The 27,482-nt window shown below is 33.8% G+C and overlaps 1 protein-coding gene across 3 annotated transcripts; it reads left to right on the top strand.

Annotated features, from left to right (window-relative positions):
* Positions 1–305: 305 nt before the first annotated feature.
* LOC145321588 (acyl-coenzyme A diphosphatase FITM2-like) lies at positions 306–27,482 on the top strand. Of its 3 annotated transcripts, XM_080163028.1 has the most exons (12): positions 306–379; positions 10,387–10,419; positions 12,181–12,264; positions 12,731–12,829; positions 13,263–13,347; positions 14,963–15,009; positions 16,665–16,734; positions 18,285–18,365; positions 25,679–25,740; positions 26,271–26,325; positions 27,028–27,100; positions 27,415–27,482. In XM_080163028.1, the coding sequence occupies exons 1-11, from the start codon at positions 307–309 to the stop codon at positions 27,059–27,061; spliced, it is 723 nt and encodes a 240-aa protein (XP_080019154.1). In that variant the 5' UTR covers position 306; the 3' UTR covers positions 27,062–27,100; positions 27,415–27,482. The 3 variants fall into 3 exon arrangements, with proteins under 3 accessions (XP_080019154.1, XP_080019153.1, XP_080019155.1); XM_080163027.1 differs by lacking the exon at positions 27,415–27,482 and having other exon boundaries at positions 27,028–27,159; XM_080163029.1 differs by lacking the exon at positions 27,415–27,482 and having other exon boundaries at positions 16,665–16,737; positions 18,291–18,365; positions 27,028–27,159.

Genomic DNA, 27,482 nt, shown 5'->3' with positions numbered 1-27,482 from the left:
CATCATTGGGAAAGTAAAACAATTTATCCTCCACTGTCTTATCCCTTGTGATCCCTGCTTTTTTCTAGGGTTGGGCCGGATATCCGGCAATATTCAATGTCCAGCCGGATACCGGAAATTGAAACTATCCGGATACTGGATATCCGGCTGAATTATAATGCCAGATACCCGGTAATTCGCCAGATATCTAACGTTGGCCAGCTACCCGGCCGGATACCGGATATCCGGCATTATTAATCAGCCGGATATCCGATGTCCGGCTAAAAAAGTATCCGCCCCAATCCCACAGTTTTTTTTTCAGATAGAATGTATGGATTGTGTAGATCATATTTATCATGCACTACTACGTCAACAAGAGCAGCTATTTATTTCATACTAGGAAATTTCTCAATAATATTATTAGAATCGTAGCTACTCTAGTCTATAACTAGGTGTGTCCGTCTTTTTAAAATTTTTTATTTTAATATCCACGGAAACCTGTCTTAAAAAGGATGCAATAAAAAACTGTTTTACCTTTTGAATTTAAAAACATAAATTACCTTCAATGTAATTGACTTAAACAGAAACATTATTTAAGATACTTTCCATAAGATTCATCTTTTCATTTATTTCCTCTGGATTAGAACCGGTTTATTGCCGTACTGAAAATTCATGTATCGTAATAGACAATTTACAAAATAATAAATAATAGATAATCATTGAATTAATCCCCTCGGGAAAGAAAAACATTAATTGATCCTATAACTTTTCATTTTACTCTCCGTGGAGAACTGTACTTTTTTTAATATACGATTATGTAAGCTTATTTTTACTGCGCTACTTGCAGACGTAATATTCCTTGTTTATTAGGATATATAAGTTGGAAAGAATTTTAATGTTAGAGGCCCGAGATTTGAAATCTGCATTAAATTTTAAAGATTTTTTATAAAATTCGTTTTTTTGTATAATTCTTTATCTAAAATCGGAAATACAATTTAAGTTAATTAATTTTGACCAATAGGATAGGTGGATGGGAAACTACCTGCGCTCTAATTGGTTGAATGATGTACGACACTTAAGCTTCTCCAATCAGAGCGCAGATAGTTTTCAATCCACTAATCACAGATGTCAAAATTAATTAACTTAAATTGTATTTCCGCTTTTAGATAAAGAATTATACAACAATAAATTTTATAAAAAAAAATCCTTAAAATTTGATGCAGATTTCAATTCTCCCTCTAACATTTTAGTTCTTTCCAACTTATATATCTTAATGTTTATGTTAGGAAAGATTTCGCAGATAATATTTATCGGAAACATACCTATGAAAAATTATTACATATTATTTTAAGAATCTAGAATTGTTAACATTCTATATTTATAGATATTTTTAAAAACAAAGCATTTCTATAATTAGGCTCAGTCCGTCCGTCCGTCTGTCCGTCACGGTTAGCTCTTATCGTTAATTTAGGCATTTTAGAATTGTCCTATCGATTTCAAACTTTGCATGATGATTCCTGCAGTAGTTTTAGGTACGATTTAGAAAGCGTAGCAACTCTATAATCATTACCAGAATGTCCGTACGTTGATTTTCAACATGTTGATTTTTCTACTTTTTTAATAACAAATTTTTATGTGATCTAATTATCTGTTTGATCTGATTTTTGATATATTGATTCCTGGGACAACACAGAACAATATTATAAGCGAAGCAACTCTATAATCAAGTCCTAAAAATGTAAGTATGTCCATAAACATTATCCTGTATCAAGCAGTTTTTCAACAAATTTACTTACAATTTTGCTTCGACTCTTATACTTTTATATTCTGATTATTCAGTTCAGACACTATACAAGTGTTAATGTCCTTTTGTCCTACCGTTTCAGTGCTTCGCTTTTATGGATATTGTCATCCTTGTTTTGTTGTGAAGCTTTTTCTTAATAGGTTTAGCCCGTTTTTAATATTTTATCTTGATTTTTAAAGTTGTAAAGCTACTTTAAAAATAGTACTTGTGGCTACGCCCCCTAGAGGCCTCTAGGGACACTTCAGGGAATGTAGGGGGGGGGGGGGGTGAAAGTTGACCATTCACTTTCAATTGTAGTTTAAAAAAGGAAAGAATAGAAATGTTGGATTTTTTTAATGGTTCATTTTCATAGAGGCGATTTCTATTGGAAGAGTGGAGATACCCACAAATAGTCATAAACCTTCTCTGGACCTATAAGAAGCTTCGCTGTAAAGTTAATTACCTACAGAATTGGGACAATAAGGGGGGGGGGGGAGTTTTGACACTTTCGCTTACTCCGTGATTATTGGGCTAGGTATTAAAGTTAGACTATAGGTTATTTGGGATAAAGGTTTACTTTTGGTTAGTACTTCACGGATTTTTAATCATTTTTTGGATAACCCCCCACCCTAGCCCCCCGGGGCTCAAAATCCCCCTAAAAATGAACCTAACCTTAATTTTCTCAGGAACCATTTGACCAAAAGAGATGATTTTTTAAACTTAACCCATTAATGACAATAGGGTCTTAAACGACGCACAAATTCAAACCTATACTATCACTCTATTTTTTTATGCTGTCCTTTTTAAATGTTTGTAAATAACTGAATAGGGCTTCAAGTTTTGTCCTCTACATTGCTTGGCCTCTCACTTCATTCGATGACCAGATGAAATCATATTTTCATGGCAGAAGTGGAAAAAATAGGAAAAAATTTCCACACCAGGCCTAACTTTTTTCTTTTAAAGAATTAAAACATACTTATTTATAATTAATTATAGCATTTGTTATATATTTTTAGTTTCTGCTAAGTTTTCTTTAATTTTAGTTAGTTTACATACTTTTTTTTGATAAAGGGAGAGGTCATTTTCTAGTAAATCCCGTAAAGGTGTGTGTTATAAGGCCTAAAAATAGTAGTAGAACGATAAGGTGCTCTATATATTTGTATTTCCTATTGAATAGAACAATAGGGAAGAAATTTTTTTTTTTTTTTTTTGATAACCGTACCTGGAATATCTGAAATTTCTATCAAACGCTTTGTTTGGCTCAAACTGACACAAATAAAAAAAATATAATTATAATAAATCAACCTGTAAAGAATGACTTATTCCTTTGTTTAATGGTATAGATTGTTCTTAACCTTTACCTTGTACCTATAGAAAACATTATTATTATAATTATATTTTTTTTTTAATTTTTGTCAGTTTGAGCCAAACAAAGCGTTTGATAGAAATTTCGTATTTTTTTTAGATAATCCAGGTACGGTTATCAAAAAAAAAAAAAAAATTTCCCTATTGTTCTATTCAATAGGGAATACATATATCTAGAGCACCTTATCGTTCTACTACTATTTTTAGGCCTTATAACACACACCTTTACGGGATTTACTAGAAAATGACCTCTCCCTTGTTGTGCGTCGTATTCGACGCATTCGGACTAATCATTTTAGCCATTGCGTCCTTTTTGACCTTATAGGACTAATCATTTTAGGATTTTACTGTATAATCTCCTATAATCTACTAGTTGCTACGCCCCTAACCTCTAGGACGTGTGGGGGATGTCAGGAAAATAGCTTAAAACCATCCCAAGGTATTTATAAAGCTTACCTGATAAGTAAAACCAATTCAGACCTTCAATTTCTGTAATCTTTGGCTTGAGCCAAAAAACCTTACTACTTTATAGTATGGAATACAATACAAGCAGCGGCTACGCCCCTAGAGGCATCTAGGGCCCCTTAGATTGCAGGGGGAGTCAAATCCCTTCTTTCAATTACAATTTTTTAAAGAAAAAGTTTTTTTTTTAATTTTTTTTTTTTTATTTTCTACGGATGATTTCTCTTAAGGGATGGTGGTGGTACCCTCCTTCAAAATAGTTATAAACCTTACCAGGACCTAGTAGAAGCTACCATGTAACGGAGCACCATATAGGTTCAGTGGTTAGCAAGGTCCTTTGGTACACACACAAAGACATACAATAACATGTTACTTTATTTTAAGGATATAAAAGTAGTAGCGCAGATAATCTACAACTAGGGTCTGTCTGTACGTCCACCTGTCTGTATTTCCATAATTGCATCAAAATAAATAATAGCTACCTTACAACTAGGGAATGTATGTATGTCTGTCTATATATCCAAAATTACAGCCAATTAACGACTGTAAATATGTTAATACTTTATACTTCCGTAATTTTTATTGCAGCCTAGCTGTTAATATATTCATAAAAATAGCGCAAATACTCTACAATTATGGTCTGTCTGTACATCCGTCCGTCTGTATATATATAATTGCATCCAAATAATTAACAACTACGCTACAACTAAGAAATGTATTGGTTAGGGATCTAAAATAGTAAGTCAATGGCCGATAAATTGATGTACTTATTTAGGGATATTATACCATAAAATCTTTCTGTAGATTACATTTAGTGGTTGAAACATTTGGACACTTAATAAACCAACCAATCAAAATACAAATACAATTCCCCACAGTTGGTAAGACAACAAATAAGAAAAAGTTATTATAAAACTTTAAGGATTAACAGGGGCTGGGGGGGGGGGGGAGGGGTTGTCATGTATTGGGTTGTTCAATATAATTGTCGACAAAATCATATTTCTTTGCTAAACATTGTAATAAAGTGGAGGGTATCTATCTGTGTATCTGCTTAACTGGTATGCTTCTTTTTTTACTTTGTAGCTTCTCATAGGTCCTAGGAAGGTTTACAACTATTTTTGGGGAGGTTACCTCCACCCTCCAAAGAGAAATCGCCCCTTGAAAAAGACCCCCCTAACACAAGAAAAAATAGAATTAACTTAATGAAATTATATCTTATATAATTATATAATTATTATATAAAAAATATTGTTGTTGAATTCAATGACCTCTCCCCATCTCAAGTGCTCCTAAAGGCCTCTAGGGGCGTAGCCACTAGTACTAAATAATTATATTCTGAATTGTTTCATACAGACGAATGGACGTACAGACCGACACTGATTGTAGAGTATCTGTGTTATGTATCCTTTTAATAAAGTAACAGGATATACTTTCTACATGTGTCTGTGTGTTGTGTACCAAGGGATCTCACTAACCACTAAACCGATATGGTTCTCCTTTACATAGTAGCTTCTCATAGAACCTGGTAAGGTTTATAAATATTTTGGGGGAGAGTACCACAACCCTCCAAAGAGAAATCGCCACTTAAAAAAGACCCCCAACACAAGAAAAATAGAATGAACTTAATGAAATTAATTCTTTTTAAATCTAAAATAAAAAATATTGTTGTAGAATTCAATGACCTCTCCCCATCCCAAGTGCCCCTAAAGGCCTCTGGGGGCGTAGCCACTAGTACCAAATAATTATATTCTGAATTGTTTTATACAGACGAATGGACGTACAGACAGACACTGATTGTAGAGTATCTGTGTTATGTATCCTTTTAATAAAGTAACAGGATCTAAATACATTCTACATACATGTGTCTGTGTGTACTAAGGGATCTCACTAACCACTGAACCGATATGGTTCTCCTTTACATTTTAGCTTCTCATAGGACCTGGTAAGGTTTATAACTATTTTGGGGGAGAGTACCACAACCGCTCTAGGAGAAATCACCCCTAGAAAATAATAAACCCCTCTCATTATTTTTAAAAAAATTTTCTTTAAAAACTGTAATTGAAAGAGGGGGTTTGACTCCCCCCAAACCCAAGGGTCCCTGTATGCCTCTAGGGGCGAAGCCACTGCTAGTATAGTATTCCATACTATAAAGTAGTAAGGTTTTTGTCTGAAGCTAAAGATTATAGAAATTTCGGGTCTGAATTGGTTTTACTTATCAGGAAAGCTTTATAAATATCTTAAGATGGTTTTATGCTATTTTTCTGACATTCCCCACCCACCCTAGAGGTTAGGGGCGAAGCAACTAATAGATTATACAGTAAAAGCCTAAGATGATTAGTCCGATATGGTACATAATAGACGCATGGGAAAAATGATTAGTCCGAATGCGTCAGAAACGACGCAAAAAAAAACTTCTTTAGTATGCCACAAATCAAAAAATCTAAAAATACAAATGTCTTACAATCCCTTAAGGAAGCTGTGTTTAAAATTTCAAGTGATTCTGACGACAGGGGGGAAGTTCGGCACTAATGGGTTAAGCTTTTATGCTTATAAGCTAACTTCTGATTTAGAAGTCACCCCCCTGCCACCAACCCCTAGCCCTCCGGGGCTCAAAAAAACCCTAAAAATGAACCTAACCTTAATTTTCTCAGGAACCATTTGACCAACAGAGATGATTTCTTAAACTTAAGCTTTTATGCTTATAAACTAACTTCTAGTTTAGAAGTCACCCCCCTGCCGCCAACCCCTAGCCCTCCGGGGCTCAAAAAAACCCTAAAAATGAACCTAACATTAATTTTCTCAGGAACCATTTGACCAACAGAGATGATTTCTTAAACTTAAGCTTTTATGCCTATAAACTAACTTCTGATTTAGAAGTCACCCCCCTGCCACCAACCCCTAGCCCTCCGGGGCTCAAAAAAAACCTAAAAATGAACCTAACCTTAATTTTTAGGTATTAAAGTTAGACTATAGGTTATTTGGGATAAAAGTTTACTTTTAGTTAGTACTTCACGGATTTTTAATCATTTTTTGGATAACCCCACCCCCTAGCCCCCCGGGGCTCAAAATCCCCCTAAAAATGAACCTAACCTTAATTTTCTCAGGAACCATTTGACCAACAGAGATGATTTCTTAAACTTAAGCTTTTATGCTTATAAATTAAGTTTAAGTTTAGAAGTCGCCCCCCTGCCGCCAACCCCTAGCCCTCCGGGGCTCAAAAAAACCCTAAAAATGAACCTAACCTTAATTTTCTCAGGAACCATTTGACCAACAGAGATGATTTCTTAAACTTAAGCTTTTATGCTTATAAACTAACTTCTTGTTTAGAAGTCACCCCCTGCCACCAACCCCTTGCCCTCCGGGGCTCAAAAAAAACCTAAAAATGAACCTAACCTTAATTTTCTCAGGAACCATTTGACCAACAGAGATGATTTCTTAAACTTATGCTTTTATGCTTATAAATTGAGTTTAAGTTAAGAAGTCACCCCCCCTGCCGCCAACCCCTAGCCCCCCGGGGCTCAAAAAACCCTAAAAATGAACCTAACCTTAATTTTCTCAGGAACTATTTGTCCAATAGAGATTATTTCTTAAACTTAAGCTTTTATGCTTATGAACTAAGTTTAAGTTTAGAAGTCACCCCCCTGCCGCCAACCCCTTGCCCTCCGGGGCTCAAAAAAACCTAAAAATAAACCTAACCTTAATTTTCTCAGGAACTATTTGTCCAATAGAGATGACTTCTTAAACTTAAGCTTTTATGCTTATGAACTAAGTTCAAGTTTAGAAATAGCCCCCCGCCCCCCTGCCGCAAACCCCTTGCCCTCCGGGGCTCAAAAAAAAAACCAAACATGAACCTAACTTTAATTAAAATTTCTTATTTGAAGAGTTAGAGGTACACTTATTAAACCAAATATGCTTCTTTTTGGAAGTTATTGACATATCTGCTAAACAAAAATATAATCGGCCTCCAGGTTCAGGTGCTGCAGGCCTCCAGGTCCACTCAGGAGACAGGTAAAAATTTAAATTTCTTATTTGAAGGTTTAGAGGTACACTTATTAAACCAAATATGCATCTTTTTGGATGTTATTGACATATCTCCTGAAAAAATTAGAATCGGCCTCCAGGTTCAGGTGCTGCAGGCCTCAAGGTCCACTCTCGACAGGTGAAAATTAAAATTTCTTATTTAAAGAGTTAGAGGTACACTTATTAAACCAAATATGCTTCTTTTTGGATGTTATTGACATATCTGCTGAAAAAATTAGAATCGGCCTCCAGGTTCAGGTGAATATCTAAAATAGTTAGTTTAAAATTTAGAGGAAAGATATTTAAATAGAGTAAGGTTAAAGTAAACAATATAGTCAAATTTATTGTTTACGGCTTCAATATGTGTTCCCGAAAGCCTCCAGGGGCCTGCTCAACAGGTAAAAATCCTTATGTGTAATGTTTGAATTAAGATGAAAGGTTACTAAATAGAAATAAAAAATATTTACAACAAGAAACTTAAAACTCAAGGTATAAAAAATCTAAAGTTATCCTATATGATAGCTACTTACTTCCAGTGAGCAATATTATCGCCATTTTAGAACTCTGAAAAAAATACCTTGCAGATTAAATTATTTGTTAAAAAATACAAAAATACAACTTACTTAGGGTGGGTCGATTTTGGAATTTCACATTAGTAGACATTGGCAAGGGTTACTAGGCCAATATAAAACCCTGTGAAACTTGAAAGAGGTTTTTAAATCCAAAAACAACGGGTGCACGGAGGGTATAAAATGTGCCCAATATGGAGATATGTCAATAAAATCCAAAAAGATGCATATTTGGTTTAATAAGTTTACCTCTAATTCTTCAAAAAAGAAATTTCAATTTTTACCTGTCTCCAGAGTGGACCTGGAGGCCTGCAGCACCTGAACCTGGAGGTCGATTCTAATTTTTTCAGCAGATATGTCAATAACATCCAAAAAGATGCATATTTGGTTTAATAAGTGTACCTCTAAACCATCAAATAAGAAATTTAAATTTTTACCTGTCTCCTGAGTGGACCTGGAGGCCTGCAGCACCTGAACCTGGAGGCCGATTCTAATTTTTTCAGGAGATATGTCAATAACATCCAAAAATAAGCATATTTGGTATAATAAGTGTATCTCTAACTCTACAAATAAGAAATTTAAATTAAGGTTAGGTTCATTTTTGGGTTTTTTTGAGCCCCGGGGGGCTAGGGGTTGGTGGCAGGGGGCTGACTTGTAAACTAGAAGTTAGTTTATAAGCATAAAAGCTTAAGTTTAAGAAATCATCTCTGTTGGTCAAATGGTTCCTAAGAAAATTAAGGTTAGGTTCATTTTTAGGGTTTTTTTGAGCCCTGGAGGGCTAGGGGTTGGCGGCAGAGGGTGACTTCTAAATTAGAAGTTAGTTTATAAGCATAAAAGCTTAAGTTTAAGAAATCATCTCTGTTGGTCAAATGGTTCCTGAGAAAATTAAGGTTAGGTTCATTTTTAGAGTATTTTTGAGCCCCAGAGGGCTAGGGGTTGGCGGCAGGGGGGTGACTTCTAAACAAGAAGTTAGTTTATAAGCATAAAAGCTTAAGTTTAAGAAATCATCTCTGTTGGTCAAATGGTTGCTGAGAAAATTAAGGTTAGGTTCATTTTTAGAGTTTTTTTGAGCCCCGGAGGGCTAGGGGTTAGTGGCAGGGGGCTGACTTCTAAACTAGAAGTTAGTTTATAAGCATAAAAGCTTAAGTTTAAGAAATCATCTCTGTTAGTCAAATGGTTCCTGAGAAAATTAAGGTTAGGTTCATTTTTAGGGTTTTTTTGAGCCCCGGAGGGCTAGGGGTTGGTGGCAGGGGGGTGACTTCTAAATCAGAAGTTAGTTTATAAGCATAAAAGCTTAAGTTTAAGAAATCATCTCTGTTGGTCAAATGGTTCTTGAGAAAATTAAGGTTAGGTTCATTTTTAGGGTTTTTTTGAGCCCCGGAGGGCTAGGGGTTGGCGGCAGGGGGGTGACTTCTAAACTAGAAGTTAGTTTATAAGCATAAAAGCTTAGGTTTAAGAAATCATCTCTGTTGGTCAAATGGTTCCTGAGAAAATTAAGGTTAGGTTCATTTTTAGGGTTTTTTTGAGCCCCGGAGGGCTAGGGGTTGGTGGCAGGGGGGTGACTTCTAAATCAGAAGTTAGTTTATAAGCATAAAAGCTTAAGTTTAAGAAATCATCTCTTTTGGTCAAATGGTTCCTGAGAAAATTAAGGTTAGGTTCATTTTTAGGGGGATTTTGAGCCCCGGGGGGATAGGGGGTGGGGTTATCCAAAAAATGATTAAAAATCCGTGAAGTACTAACTTAAAGTAAACTTTTATCCCAAATAACCTATAGTCTAACTTTAATACCTAGCCCAATAATCATGGAGTAAGCGAAAGTGTCAAAACTTCCCCCCCCCCCCCCCTTAAATCCCCAATTTTATCTTACAATTAAAGCTTTTTAACTGCGCCCATCATGGATATAATCGAGCTTGTTAGTTTCCAAATGAATAATTTTAAATGGATAAAGAATATACGTAGATATTATGACAGGGGGAAAATTATCGTCAATTTAGGCTGCCATCTCCCCCATCTTTTATTGTTTATTTCGTTATTTTAGCCCGCTGTGTTTTTCACTTTATTAGAGATCATGTAAATCTGGTGTAAGATCAAAGTAATAATATATCCATTAATAATAATTAGCGCAACTTAAGTAATGTAGTAAATTTAATTGAATTTTGTAATTCAAAAATTATATAAATTAATATTAATTGAGAATTGAATTGTTTAGTACTTTTCCTCAGCGTTTTTAATGAAAATGAAGGTAGGTTATTCAATTTTAGATGCGAAGCTTCTCTATAATAGTTCTACTGTGTCCGAAAACTAATTTTGATTTAATTATTAGGTACTATCCCGCTATTGTGATAATTTGTTATCTAACCTAAGAAGCTATTTTTTCAAAAACAATGCTACTACTGTACCACACGTAATCGTTTTAAAATTTAAATAAAAAACTTTTCCAGTATCGCTTCGAAACCAATCAATGTCCGGTGGATTGGAACCGATTCTCAGCCATACTGAAGAATTATGTATAGCATCGTATTATATCCCGTTTTCTACGAATATAAAAATGTACAATCATAAGATTACAACCATAAAAAAAAACATATTTATAACCTTATAATTGTACATTTTTATATCACTGGAAAGCTGCTTATAATACGATGTGATAAATAACTATCCTGCTATTTTGTTTGTCTTGGCATATTACTTGATAATTGCCAGTTTGTTCAATAAGGGGGGGGGGAGTTTTGACACATTTGCGTAAACATGGCACCTAGGCTTTATCTTTGGACTGAGAGGATAGGTCTCTGTAGGATAGAGGATAGGTCTCTGTACAGGTAATAATGAAAAAAAAAAATTTTAAAGTTACAAATCAACTTTTTAAACAAAATATGCATCTTTTTTCTTCTAATAAGTGAATAATATTAAAAAAGATGCATATTTTGTTTTATAAGTTGACCTGTAACTTTAAAAAAAAAAATCTTATTTTTAATTTTTACCTGTACAGAGACCACCTGGAGGCCTGGAGCTCCGAAACCTGGAGGCCTATCCAAAAAATCTTAAAACTTCGTGAAATTCATCATATAAGAATGATTTTATCACTAATAACCTATCCTCTCAGTCCAAAGCCTAGGTGCCAGGTTTACGCAAATGTGTCAAAACTCCCCCCCCCCCCCCTTATAATTTATTTATAAACTGCGGCTTTGCACCTAGGGTTTTTAAGAAAATATATAATGCCAATAGAAATCTTCCAAGAAAAGCATAACAAAATCTATCAAAAAACTTATTAGTAAAATAAAAAGATATTGAACATTTTCTTCCTTGTTTAATTTTCAATAAAGTTGACGCCAATTTATTAGCTAACTGGAAGAATACAATTCACGTCGGCAGCTAGTATTCAGTTAAAGGTTTTCAAATTGGAACCCTTTTCATATTATTTGGTTTTAAAGATTTCCTATTATATCTGTTAACGAAAAAATATTACCTATATCAGTCACCTTTTTTTTAATAAGACTTTATTAACATGTTTGATAATAAAGTTAAGCTTTCCTATAATTAGGGTGTTACGTCCATCTGCAACGGATGTATCTATTCGGTATTTTTTTCATGTTAGAATTGTCCAATTGATTTGAAACTTTGCATTCTAATTTATATAAGATTTATAAAAACATAGCAGCTCTAAAACCTTTACCAGAAAGTCCGTACATTTTAGGTATTTAAACATGTTAATTTTATGATGCAATTATCCTATTAGCCTGAATTTCGGAACAATGGAGTCCTAGGACAACTAAGTACAATATTTAAGCGAAACATCACTATTTAAGTTCTAAAAATGTAAGTATGTCCTTGAAGAGAATCCTGTATTTATGCAACAAGTTCAAATATTTTTTTATACCTCCAAATTAGTATTCTGCTAATTAAGTTATAATTCTCTACAAGTGTTAATGTTTGTTTGTTTGTCCTACCTTTTGATTTCAGAGCTTGGCTTATATGGATGTTGTCAACCTTGTTTATTATTAAGTTTGGGATACAATGTTGGCCTCTAAATCCAATTACCTGAATGTGTACATGGTCAAATGGAGTTGGGCTTGGACGTCAGCGGCAGGTCAGTCAACAATTTCGGCGATTTCCCTCAAAGTTTCCAGTCAAGCGCACTGAACCTCCAATTCCTTTTTTTTGAAATATATCAAAATAAGGGAGAGGGGGCATTTTTTGTATTTTTCTTATTTTAGTTATGGTTCGGTTAGGTTTTATTAGGTTCTTGGTAGCACTACAGGTTTAGGACATTGTATGAAAGGCAGGGTTTATGCATAGAGGAAAAAAATCACCTTATTTTCAGTTTATTATAATAATAAGGGGGTTCTATTTTAAAATTCAGATTTTTTGGTTCCGGACTAAAAGTCTGGACACTTTCTACAGGTGGGGTAATATTGTTGCTTATCATTAGGAACGTGTTTTAATTTATCGTTCATTGTCTTATCCTTTATAGTTTATAGGAAACGTAATCAAATATCTTTTTGAATTTTTTATTAATGAAATTTTTGATTAAATATTATGATATTGTATTTTAGTTGGAGGTTATTTATTGACCCGAGCAAGTTCAAGGACAAATGGAGTCAGCCTCCGCCATCTTACAAATATATTCCTTCAGATTGCTTTAGGAACAACAGGTCATTTTTAAAACCCATGAAAACTGATGTAAAACTTACTTAAAGTTTTTATGATTGTTTTCCAATTATTTTCAATTTGCCTGCAAGTTCATTAAGAGAATTTTGAATGGAAAAATATCCTTTCAATTCATTGATTGTTTATCACATCCTATAATATAAAGTAGTAAGGTTTTTGTCCCTTGAGTCTGATTACGATAACTACTGAATCGATTGAGTTATCCATCTAGGAGAAGCTTTCTATAGGTCACGGGAAGGTTATAGGCTATTTATTTTGAATTTTAAGTCTCAGTCTGTTTCTATTTCCTTACATTTCCCTCGGAATGCAGAGCTCCTAGGTGATAGGGGCGAACCCACTAGTTAATATATGAAATTAAAGTGTTCAAATTTGTGAATAAATGTACCTTCGACTGCAACAAAATTTATTATTTTTTAGTTTGGTATGTGTTTGCTGTGCAATTATTTCCAGTCGTGGAAGAGGGGACTGGGGTCTGTAAACTGTCGGAGTTCAACAACAAAAGGTGACATTTCTAGAAATCCGCAACATTTGCTCAACGCGTAGCATATCCGCTCGTCGTCGGGGAGAGGTGACAGGTTCGATTTTCGGCCCGGCACTGCGTCATAACTAAAGACGTTAAAAATGGTTTCTACTTCTGATATGTCAGAAATAGTTAGAGCAGGGGGAATGCCTTGGTCCACTAACGGGCGTAACTCATTACCATGCACAGTTAGGACTTCGCAGACAAAGGTCGTGTAATTAAAGGGTTGGTAGTCTATTGGATATTACTTAACATAATATCCATCAGTGGGCGTTAGAGTATTGCATACTATTACAAGCGGATGATCCCAGGGAGAAAGGGAGGGGACAATGGGCAATTAATTCAATTTTAGAGTTCTAACTCAATATTTTCAAAACAAGATATATCTGGAAAATTCCAAAAATTTAGATATAGAAATCTTAATTAGATTTGTATAATAAGAAATTATTAAACACTGAAAGAAAAGTATTTAACAATAGGTTATACTGGCTCTTTTGAGTTTTTCCTGTGAATATTCTGTAATTTATCATAAAAGGTATGACAGTTTCTTACAAAATAATACCATAATTGGGGTTTGTTTTTATATTTGACAAAGGGTTGATTAGAATGAATAGTTACAGAAGTATCACAGTAGAATTTCTGGTTTATCCCACCCATTCTTAGATGAAAACTATTTTGTTTAAAAACCAAAATAAACTTGTTTTGATTTTTTCCAAATAGTCTGCTAGTATTTGTATTGGTTAGTTCAGTAAGAGTCGTCTGCTTTGTGAATAATTATTTTAGCGGAATTCTTTGCGCTGGTACCCAAAGTCTTTGAAATTTGCCAAAATAATAAAAGTTGCATGTGTTCTGGTACCCAAAGTCCAAGACTGTCAGAAATATGAATTTTAGATCCATTATCCCCTCCCTTCCCCCCTTGGATGATCCCCTTGGGATCTCTAGATTAGTGAACATTTCTAGAAGCGCAACTTCCATGCAAGTATAGTGTAGGTAGGGGGGAGGTCAGTCGTTTTAATTCTAAGATAAAAAGTAACATTATTAAAATTAGATAGAAATATAAGTATGTAGGTATCTTTTATATTTCATTGTATTTGAGGTTGGAGATACCCTCCCCCAAAATAATTACAAACTTTCCCTGGACCTTTGAAAAGCTACCCTGTTAAGGAGAACCATATCGGTTTAGTGGTTAGCGAGATCCTTCCGTGCAAACAAACAGACAGATATCATGTTACTTTATTTTAAGGAATAAAGGATTATTGGCTACTTTTATTGCTACGTTTCCAATGGTCATAATTGGCCTTGTTTGTCAGGGATCTAAAAGGATAAGACAATGGCCGATAAATTAATGTACATCTCTAATGACACACAAAATTACCCCTTCTGTACATTAAAATTAGTGATAGATTTTTTACACTCGACCTAATAAACAAACCAATCAAAATTCAGTAAAAGTCACCAATGTTGTTAAGCCAATGAATAAGAAAACGTTATTGTAAAACATTGGGGACTAGTAAAATAAACAGACCATTGTCCCCTCCATCCCTGACATGTATGCGTATTATGTGTCACCTCATTAAAAATTGTACTTTGATTGTAGATCCTGCAGGAAAGCTGGTTATAACTGGACAAGATTTGATATTTCAGGTATAAATATTTTCTTTCATATGCGTTTCCATAAATGTTTTTTTCTGCATTTAAAAAGATAAAATAAAAAAGCTTTTAAAATCTATAAGTGGGAAAATAGCAGAAAGCTAATACTACGCTTCTTTGCATATTATACACTTGAACAAGCGTTTTAGAGATCTTTTAAGCAAAAATTGATATAGGATCTTGAAATAGTCTGCTATTATGTCTTTATTATAGCAAATTAATTCCATTCAAAATTGCTGAAAATTTTGATATTTTAGTGGCCTAATGTTGGCGTCAAACTTGTTTTGTGTTGTAACTAAAGGGAAGTGAGTAAGATGGGGGGGGGGGGGTGTACACTTAGAATTGTTTTGTCAGAATCCAAGTCCCTTATCCCTGAATATACTTTATAAACCCCCAAATTTATTGTCTAAAAGTTGAAACGGATATAGAACAAATTGGAATTAAAGTTGAAGTTGAACAATAAATCTAGACCTTCAACTTTATTCCCATATTTAAAGGGATCTTAAGAGATAAGAAAATCTATAATACAAAGTAGAATGATGTCTGCCCGTCTGTCTGTCCCTTAAGATCTCAGTAACCACTGGCCCTGTGGTGGTTTTAGGCTATTTTCTTGGGGGTAAGGACACCCCCAACCCCCCAAAAAAAAAAAAAATCCCCTTATTTTTTTTACTGAAGATTTCCTTGGTCCTTTTACGAATTTTGCCATTTTTTTTTTATTACCTCTTGGGGTAAAAAATACTGGTTGAAAAGCTCTAACATTAGTACATTGGAACCAACCAATCAAAATTCAAAACAGTATAGAAGTGAAGGGGGGGTATATATTTATTAGGGTTGGCAATCCGTCCCAATTTTTGGACCGGATTCGGATTCTTACATAAGTCCGCCAAAAAAAATGGATTAGTCCGCTGATTCTGGATTCTTATTTTTTTACGGATTCTCGATATTGGATTCCGGATTCTAGCAATATTTTAAAAATCCTTTTTTTTTGTAAAAATAAATTAAGAGATTAAATTTTACTGGGTTCTGGGAAGAATCTAAAGCTACGTTTTTTTCTCTCATATTTTCACAGTAGCTTTTCTCCTATTTCTATAGCCATTTTGTAACCCTATAGCTATTTTCTAACCCTTACTCAACCTAACCTAACCTAAAATAAGCATGAAAAGCTACTGTGAAATATTCGGACCACAGAAACTCAAGCCTAACAATTAAGAATCCGAATCCGCTATTAAAAGAACGGATTCCGTATTCGGATTCTGGATTCCTAAATTGTCCAAATATTGGACGGATTCGGATTGCCAACCCTGATATTTATCGTCTTTTCCCCCTAAGATCCTTTAAATGAACCTATTATAAAAGGATGTCATTAAATTTAAAGAACGTATCTGAAGTAATGACACACATCTAACAACCTTTCGTTGGTTTAACAGCTTTGGGGACTTTTGATTGGTTGACTCATTAAGTTGAGTGTTCAAACGTTTTAACCACTAATTGTTATCTACAGAAGGGGCAATTTTGTTTATTATCATTGTGGATGTACATCAATTTATCGGTCATTGTCTTATCCCTTTAGATCCTTGTATCCCAAGTATTAACAAACATCTAACAACCTTATCAGGAAAATATTAATAAAAACTTATTTTTTTTCTCAGGACATTGTTTTCTGTTGTTATGGAACATATTGTTTACATTGGAAAATATTCAACATCAACTTGCTGCAAGGAATTTTTAATATAATGACTATATAGATTTTTCCAGACTTTTGAATGCAGAAGTGGATATTTTCGTCTTATTTTTCTATTATGTAAAAAAGTTATTTTTTATTACCCCTAGAGGCTTTTTGGGGCACTTAAAAGAGAGTGAGGGCCCATCATTTTAATTTTGCTATAAAAACAAAAAGTACAATTTTATTGTTGAAATATCTATTTTGGATCTAAAAGAAGCTTCTTTGTAAAGGAGAATCTTATTGATCCTGAGTATTCTGTTCTTAATTAACTTTTTGGCAGTCTCGCCGTTTTTTTGCAATTTGCGGCCGATATCAAAAGCTGCGGTTATAACATTAAGAAAAAAAGATACAATTATCGGGAGGTTGTGGTTTAAATCTCTTTTTTTGAACCCAAAAAAGCTTCCTGGAAAAGGAGAACTCTATTGGCAGTCAAAAACTATCATCCAGTTAATAATACGTATCTGCGGTCGCTATCAAAAGCTGCGGCTCTTCATCCCTGCCCAAATTTACATCAAATACATCTGAAATCCCTAAGCTCAGTTTCAAAAACTTTTTGACGTTTTAATCTAAAAATAAAAGTAAACTTTGAGCTTTGAAAAAAGTGTAATTAGATTTAATTTAAAAGTTAGCGTACAAAACATTAAGAATATTAAATTTGTTATGTACTGTAGTACAATGCAAAATTCGTGATTTAGCCGCTCAGGATTGTTGGAAAATTTGAAAATGGGGAGAAGGGCTTTAAAATTGATCGGGTTTAAAATAATGCCACGGTCGTAGCGGTCATGCGTTTTGCGTCATATTGTATGGGTTTTCGCCGTTTGATTTACTATTTTTCTCTATATGATAAAAGCGATGCTTGCTAGATTATCTAATTCGCTATAATATAAAGATAAATTTTCTCAAATCGCCAAATCTGGGGTCTGAAATTTGCGTCACCCTTTCAATCTGAAAGTGGGGAAGAGAATAAGGGATGGGGTAGAACCGGTTATCATAATGTTTTATCATCTCGACTTTAAGTTAAACTCTATCTGAAATTTGGGGTTATATACGTCCAAGGAGGGGGGTGGGGTAAAGAGGTCTTCACCCTCCTCAAACTTTGAAATTAACCCCAATTAAAAATATACTAGAATGCCCCCCCCCCCCCCTCCCCTCAAACCTTAGAAATTCCTGATTTTACCCGAGTTTTTACAAAGTAACAGCGTCCAAACCCTTTCACAAATGTATGTATATAATCTCGGGAAGGGGTAAATTGTTTAACATAATTGGGGAATTGAATTGCATGCATAATGGTGTGAGTAAATTTAGGTACGGCCTGGCTGTGAGTGAATATTCAATTAAATTTCCATAATTAATGTATCTGCAAACAGCTACTATTTTGAAATTTTAAATCAGGCTTGCAGCTGCGAATTTTTAAAGATTCGGCGGTTGCCAATCCAATGACAATATATTCGCATCTGTCTGCCAATCCTTGATCAAAACAAAAGTTAGTCTTTGATGTAAATTTAATTTGGCGTATATTTTTGTCTATTAAAAAATGCATCCTTAGCAGGAAAGAAGAAAATAATGAGAAAAAATCAAATGGATCAACTTTGGAGACTTTTTCAAATATTCAGCTTTATTTTATAAGGTAAAATTTGCTCTAAACCCAGGGACTTATAAGGAAAAGACAATTACCGATAAATTCCAAAAAGGGAAGCTTGAGAAGGACGACAAAGGTCGTGCAATCAAAGGGTTGGTTGTCTGATGGATTTTAATTAACCTAATTTACGTTGCACATACGGGCAACCAGGGGATTTTATTCACCACCCCCAAATCAAGTTTTAATCATTCTATGAGTATTATTATATCCATATTACATCAGATTTCAAAGGAATCGTAAAATTACGCTTTTTAAGTAAGCTTTCTAATGCCTGGAAGTTAAGAAATGCAAAAAATTTCTTACAGAAAAAGGCATATTTTGTGTGTTTCACCAACAATTTTAAAAGTATTATAAAATCTCTTAGAATTAACGTAATTAGACAAAATAACTTTTGTTGAGTCATGCATTACATGTATATTGAGAATATAAACTAAAAAAGCACAAATTGAAGATATTAGTCCTACATAATTCTAGTTGAAGTCAAGATTTTAGTTTATTTTTGTTTGTTTCAAAATCAACATTTAAGTAGACAGTATCAGGAAAAATGTTTTCACCGGGTGCCACCGGCTAAAAAAGCGATATTTAATTACCAAAAGACATATTATAATCGCCAGTACTGGTTTCATTTACCCCCCCGCGCCCCCGTAGGGGTTTTTTGCCTGTTTTCTGAAGGTGGGTGCACAAAAACTTTGTAAGAAAATGCTTTTAAAGGCGCTTTTAAAGTCAAAATTTAATAACATAGTTGTTTTATTTTATTAAATCCCTGCTTTATTTTACCTCTAAAATATATGGGTTTTTTCAGGTTTGATATTGCTGCGCTAATTTATTAGATAATTCTTCCTGTCAATATTGTAACAACCCGAAATTAGAATCTTAATAAGGGATATATAATTACTTGCATGTTGCACCATATTTTCTCCAACTAAAATGAAATGGTCTTTCCAGCATGCTGATATAATGATATCCCCTCCCCTCATACTGGACGTAAGAACTGACCAATAAATGAGGACTAAATTAGCAACCTAAATTGACAACAAAATTTACCCAGTTATAATATCCACGTATATTATGTCTATTATTTTAGAGTGTTTAGATAAATTGGAAACACTATAAAAGCTATTCAGTATGTAATTTACTATTAAATTTAAGCATTTGCTCTTTAATTGACCATATTCGCAATTTATCACAGTAGATTTTTTGTGCTTTGTTACTTATGAATTGTATCCTCCTTATTGTTTTCCTTAGAGGTTGAGATAGATAGATAGTTGGATGATGGATAGATGGATGATGGATAGATGGATAGATAGATAGATGGATCGATAGATGGATAAATAGATGGATAGATAGATGGATATATAAATGAATAGATAGATGGATAGATAGATTGATAGATAGATGGATTTTGCAATTTACCACACTAGATAGATAGATAGATGATAGATATTGCACTAAATGGTGGGGAGGGGCTAAGCCTAAATCAACACCTCTTTATGTTCGAAGTTTTAATGTAACTAAAAAATTGTTTCTAAGGATTATTACCATTATCAATGATCTAAAGGGATAAGACAAAGGTCAATATAATTGATGTACATTCCCAATTATAAAACACAAAATTACCTCTTGTATAGATAAAAATTAGTATTCAAAACATTTTAACACACAACTGTAAATCTTTGGCGACTAGTGTTATAAACAGCCAAATGTCCCAAAGGTTAAGCTAATATCCAAATAACGTGGTGTTCTTATAATTAATTGAAATTGGAATTAGCAAGTGTTATGTGTCTGTCTATTGGTAATGCTTTGTTTTTAAATTATGTAATTACTTGGTCCTTATTTTAAAATCTGCAGTTTTATTTAGGAAGGGAGGGGACATTGGGCTGTTTATTACACTAGTCCCCAAAGTTTTAAAATAAAATTTTTATATTTTTTGGCCTAAAAACTTTAGGAAGTTTTATTGATTTTTTATTGCTTGGTTCATTAAGTAGAGTGTTGAAATATTTTAATCACTAATTGTCATCTACAGTAATCAATTTCGTAATATAATTTGATGTATCAATATTATGTAGGTATATACAATATACAATGATACATATATTAATCGGTCATTGTTTTGTCCCTTAGTTCCCTGTTTGTTAACTAACCCTTAACAGTTGGGCCCCTTGTCGCACATTTATCGGTCGGGGAGGAGGGGGTTCTTTTTGCAGGTCCCCTGATTGATAATGAATTTCCGACTACAAGTGATTCAAAGTCAATTTTCGCTTACTTCGCTCTTTTATTCAACAACCTTTGTTTTTAGGTCCTTTTTTACTTAAAAATTTCAAAAAGCTGTTATTTTCTTTTTTTTGAAGCTACAAATACAATTTTTTCAGAAAATGTTTATCTGTATGTAAATTTTATATTATAAATCTCAAAACATAAATTTTGGCGGCTGCAGCTGTACTTGGCAGCTGCCAGCCACCGCAGTCGGCGGGTGGCGGGAAAACGGCGGCGGATCTTTAGGAAATTTTAATACGTTATGTAGACATACAAGAAAAGCTTAAATTTAAAATTTGAAGTCTCTAAGTCAAAATGGCGGTCACAGGAGGCTTTTAAAGATTTCTAGAGACCTGGAGGATCAGGACCTTCAAGATCATACCTGGAACCTAAAATTGACTTGAATACCTATATTTTACATAAGGGTTTATGATATTTTAGTAAGATAAAAGGCTTTGTTTAAGTCAGAAAAAATGTTTTGCCAGGCTGGAGATATTCAAAAAATTCCAACTCTCAGTTATGTGGCATAGCCATAGTTAAGAAGTCACTCATTTATAGCCCTCTATCTTTCACACACAGAAAATATGATAGAAAAAAACGGAGGGTTAATATACAGATAAACAGTAAACAAGAATCATAATTTCATTATAAACATAGATATTAGTTTATAAAAATTGATGTCAATCATGCCTACATTTATAATGGATTTATTATCACTTAACAAACTTGTAGCTGACTAAAATAAGGATTTCCCATCCACCCCCTTTACACCATCCCCTCCCCTTCTACCGAAATCAATTCCCAGGCCCCAACAACCCCTAATTTGACACTTTGAACACTAAAATCGGACTACAATTGACATAGATACACTTTAAAGGGTCCAAAAAGCTAGTGATAGAGTAGCTGCGCTACTGAAAAATTTTCATACTACTCTGATAAGTTAAGAAATACATTCCCTGACCTCAAACATTCTAATTTGACATTTTGAACAATAAATTCGGGCTCTAAATAATTAAATCCCCTTTTTGGCTGATATGCCCCAATGTGCGTTGGTTTAGAGAATCGCATCCCATAACAAGCTGATCACTATAAATCGAAAGAGAATCCCCTCCCAACAAGGTACTCTTGTCCTTTTTCTATAGGAAAAGTCAACCTGTATGTAACCCAACTGTGTCCGTTCTAAGTTGATAATATTCCAAATCAAAACTAACAAAGTCTTTTAAATGTAAATCTTGCAGAAGCAATTTAATTTTCCAAACAAAATTTTGCCAAAATCTTGAAGAATATTTATTCAGCCATGTTTTAAAAAAATAAAATGCAACAAAAGTAAATAAAATAAATATAAAGAGTATTCTTCTGGTCAAAAGTTTACTTTTGTGAAAGAATTTTTTATATATATTTTTTAGGAATTTAAACTAGTAAATTCATCCTTAGCTTCAGAGATTGATTGAGTTTTTTTAATTTTATGGAAGCTTCTTATAGGTCCCTGGATGGTTTTAGGTTACCTAATTTTTATATCTAAGTTTGTTTTTAGACTATTGTTATACGTTTCTTAGTCTTTCGAATACTAAGCTCCTAGATGCTAGTAGCGCAGCCGCTAGTATGTAAGTTTTTATGTAAAACGTCTGTCATGTACTGTGGCATTAGAAATATTATATTTCTGACATAAATATTGGTATTAGCTGTCAAATTATTCGTTAAATAACTGGACCTGGGGCTCATGCCAGAAACATTCTTGCAGGGCTCGGCACCCGTGACTTACCCTCAAATTAAATAACTGGACCTGGGGCTCATGCCAGAAACATTCTTGCAGGGCTCGGCACCCGCGACTTACCCTCAAATTAAATAACTGGACCTAGGGCTCATGCCAGAAACATTCTTGCAGGGCTCGGCACCCGCGACTTACCCTCAAATTAAATAACTGGACCTAGGGCTCATGCCAGAAACATTCTTGCAGGGCTCGGCACCCGCGACTTACACTCAAATTAAATTACTGGACCTGGGGCTCATGCCAGAAACATTCTTGCAGGGCTCGGCACCCGCGACATACCCTCAAATTAAATAACTGGACCTGGGGCTCATGCCAGAAACATTCTTGCAGGGGTCGGCACCCGCGACTTACCCTCAAATTAAATAACTGGACCTAGGGCTCATGCCAGAAACATTCTTGCAGGGCTCGGCACCCGCGACTTACACTCAAATTAAATTACTGGACCTGGGGCTCATGCCAGAAACATTCTTGCAGGGCTCGGCACCCGTGACATACCCTCAAATTAAATAACTGGACCTGGGGCTCATGCCAGAAACATTCTTGCAGGGCTCGGCACCCGCGACTTACCCTCAAATTAAATTACTGGACCTGGGGCTCATGCCAGACACATTCCAGCAGGGCTCGGCAGCCGCCACTAAACCTTAAATTTAATCTCGTTTGAAACATGGATTTAATGAGATAAGACAATGGCGATAAATTGATGTACATCCCCAATGATGATACAAACAGTATCTCCTGCTGTAGATTACATTTAGTGGCTAAAAAGTTTTGACACTCAACTTAAAGAACCAACATATCAAAATTTAATAAAAGTTCCCAAAGTTGATAAGCCAATGGATAAGAAAATGTTATTACTTAATACTTTGGGGACTAGTGTAATAAAAAGCCCAATGTCCCCTCCCTCTCTGCGTTTAGATGCTTTGAAAAAAATTGCCATATTTGAGTCAGGTTTAGACTTTAATCTGATTTTTAAAATTGTAAACAGTTGATTTCCCTGAGGCTTACACGCGGCCGACGTGCGGCTGCCGACCTGACACTTCTTAGGTTGTACTCCACGTATTATACGTAATAAGATGTGCAATCATTTCTGCCTAAAATCAATTTTTATATAAAAGAAAGAGAACTTAAGACTGTCTGTCTGTGTGTGTGTGTGTGTGTGTGTGTGTGTGTGTGTGTTTACCGAAGAATCTCGCTATCCGCTGAACCGAGATTTTCTCCTTTACAGTGTAAACTTCTTTTAGGTTCTGGGAAGGTTTGTAACTATTTTGGTAAAGCGTACCCCCCCCCCCTCCCCCCCAAGAGAAATCACCCATTAGAAAAGGGCCCCTAGAGACCTCTAGGTGCATATCCGCTGGTCTGCAAATAAATTAAAGTTTAAGAATATCCCTTTTAAAGAACTTGCTTATTTTGTATTATGATAATAATGTTTTTACAGAAATTTTGTCGAAGAACCACAAATTCTCAACTTTTCCATTTCTTCCCCACCCCCCAACACTCATCCTTTTAAAAAACTTTCAAGTATGTCAACGAAACATATTAATATCCAAAGGAACATAATTGGTTCTCAGCCACAGTTATGGAATCTCGACGAAAAAGATTTTTTTATCCAATCTTGACAAGTGAGGTATTTTTGGAAAGAGGAATATATATAGAAAACGCCTATGAAAATTAGAAAATCCGCAGAAATCATATTTGCAAGTTATTTGCAAAAATCTGCAATGTTAATTTGCAAAATTAATTTCATGCCTTAAATGACTTATTTAGAAAAAATCTTTTTATGAAATGTGTTTATTTATAAGTTTAGAACATACTTAGGGCAAAAAAAAATTTCTTTAGTGTTACTATTTTCACCTTATATATGAAAAAAGCAGTTTCTCACATTTTATGATAAAAAAAAGGTATAGGAACAAAAAATATGTTTTTTCTTGATGTAAACACAATAATTGGCATAAAATCTATCATCCTAAATGTAAAAATCAGATATAGACTCCTTTTTAGAGCAAATATAGTGCAAAAAGTAACCAAGACATTTTTGCAAAGTATGAAAATCTTAAGAAAATAGTTCTATAAAAATAGAAATAGTTCTTATAAATGTATATAAAATTAGTGATCAAAAACTATAAAACAAGTTAAATTTTTTTCAACCCTATCATTGATTTAAATGAACTTTTAGGTTTACTTATTACCAAAGTAGCACAGAAAAACTCTTTTTATTAAGTTATCAAACAAAATAAATTCAAATCAACAATTGGGCGTTTTTTATAAGGCAGTAGACCATTTTGTAGTTGTTTTTTTTTCATTTATTTTGTTTAATTACATCATAAAAAGAGTTTTTATGCACTACTTCGGTAATTCTTATACCTAAAAGTGCAATTTAATCAATGACAGTGTTGAAAAAACTTATAACATGTTTTATAGTTTTTGATCACTAATTTTATATACAATTATCTGATATGTATATCAAAAGCAAAAAGAACTATTTTCTTCAGATTTTCATACTTTGCAAAAATGTCTTAGTTACTTTTTGCCCTATATTAGCTCTAAAAAGGATTCTATATCTGATTTTTACATTTAGGATGATAGATTTTATGCCAATTATTGTGTTTACATCAAGAAAAATCATATTTTTTGTTCCTATACCTTTTTTTATCATAAAATGTGAGAAACTGCTTTTTTCATATATAAGGTGAAAAAAGTAACACTAAAGATATTTTTTTTGCCCTAAGTATGTTCTAAACTTATAAATAAACACATTTCATGAAAAGATTTTTTCTAAATACATCATTTAAGGCATGAAATTAATTTTGCAAATTAGCATTGCAGATTTTTGCAAATAACTTGCAAATATGATTTCTGCGGATTTTCTAATTTTCATAGGCGTTTTCTATATATATTCCTCTTTCCAAAAATACCTCACTTGTCAAGATTGGATAAAAAAATCTTTGTGGTCGAGATTCCATAACTGTGCAGCTTTACTAAAAAATCATGTAGATCATCATATTACAGATAATTTCTCAAGAATATTAAAACAAAAATTTATAATATTAATACCAGTTTTGTTAGTCCGGGCCATGGCGGGCCCCTAATTTTTTCATTTTTATATCTGCAAAAAGCTGTCTATGATAAATAACTATTAAAGATCTACTGAACCTTAAATAATCTAGATTAAATAAAACCACAAGAGTTAATTAATAAGTGTGTTTGAAAGGAGTGGGGGGGACTATCGATGATCCACAGCCAATTCTAGGAATATATCCTGATATTTGTGTTTATTCAGTTTGTTGACGATGATTTGGGAGATTATGTTGGTCTCTACAGCTTTACATTTTCATACCACAGGTATCATTTATTTAATAAGAGAAAAGAAGTTCTTAACGAAGGGGTTTTACTCTTTTTTTTAGTAGCAAAGCTACTCTATATTTCACTGTGTCTTCCGTCCGCCAGGCAATCTGTAACAATTAGGGGTAAATGTGAATTTCTCGGCTGCTATTTAAGATAGAAGGCTGAAACTTCTTGTCAATATTTCCATGATTATGGGGCATGCTTTTAGCAGGATTTTGTCCAATTTTTATCTTTCACATTTCACCATATCTTTTTTGTATTAAATCAAATTTCCCATTGATCTATGGTCGTTCTAAGAGATTTTTGTATCTGTAGATGAAAGGACAAGTAACCTTTTTGATTTTTCACATGTTACTTATTAAATCTAAACCTCTCTTATTAATCGAATTTGACGTTGAATATATTTATGAAACTACCTATGTATATTATATCTTATATTTGGTTAAATTAAAGATATGTCCTATGTAAAAATAGAGTAGGTATGAAACATACTATGTTACTAAACAGTGTTTTTTTTATGTTTTTAGCTGAGAAAGTGTTTGGATGTTTAGTGGCTTTATTTGCATGGATTCTTATCTATAGGTAAATTTTTTTATAAAGATATAAGGGATATTTTAAAAACACAGCTCCTTCAAATCATAATGTGGCTTTAGGCTATTTGTATAAAAAAATAGAGACATCAAATAAACTTATTTTTGTTTCGTAGGATAGTGGGAATTTTTTTGATGATAAACAGGCTCAATAATTACAAGTGATATTTGAATTAGGGGTGGGCCGGATACTTTTTTGGCCGGACATCGGATATCCGGCTGATTTCTACTGCCGGATATCGGGCCAATGTTCGATATCCGGCAAATTACCGGAATATTCAGCATTAGAAATCAGTCGGATATCCGGTATCCGGATAGTTTTTATGTCTGGTATCCAGATAGTTTTAATATCCGATATTCGGCCGGATATCCGGCCCAACCCTAATTCAAATATCACGCAATTTCTCGCATTCTGAGATTTATTAAGTGGCGTTCACAGCTTATCACCAGAGGGCTGTAAAACCTTGAGAGAAAGGCAGTTCTTCCGATTATCCTGTTTTAGGGGGGGTTGACAGACACCCTCACCTCACAAACCCCCTTCCGAGCCAACTGATGTTTTATTTGCTATAATAACCCAATTTATCTTGCTAGACTCGTTTAAAAAGAAATACCACGATTTATTTCTAGTTTTTACCATAAACAAATAAAAACTTATTAAAAATTTGATTTTTATTATATATTCTTTTTTTTTCAGGATACTGCCTGTGCCAAAAATTGAAATAATTTAGAACTGATGTAAATGTGTTAGTATAAAAATTTATTATTAGGTAGGATCCCTTAAAAAATATAGTGGACCAATACATAACTCTTCCTCGTTTCATTTATGGTAGTCACTTATATATTTTAGGTTAGGTTAGGTTGAGTTAATGTTTAAAGATCCTTAGGGATAGGGACTTTCAGGGCTGGAGCCAGTGCAGGATCTAGCTAGTTATTTTTATTTAAAAATAAAGGGGGTGGGTTGTGGTTTTCCAAAAAAGTTTAAGTGAAAGCACATTATTTTACCTAACCTTAAAAGCATCACAATTTAGTTCTTTTTCAAACAACTGTAAGGGGGTTATTATTGGTCCACTGGTTATTTTAGGGGTATTTCCTATTATTTTACATTTTGTATATTGGAAAACAATCTAGACATTAAGATGATGGTATTTA

Source organism: Acartia tonsa, chromosome 6 (genome assembly GCF_053477335.1).
Source record: "Acartia tonsa isolate MP-2025a chromosome 6, ASM5347733v1, whole genome shotgun sequence".
Lineage (NCBI taxonomy): Eukaryota > Metazoa > Arthropoda > Copepoda > Calanoida > Acartiidae > Acartia > Acartia tonsa.
This window is presented reverse-complemented; position numbering and strand designations above follow the sequence as displayed.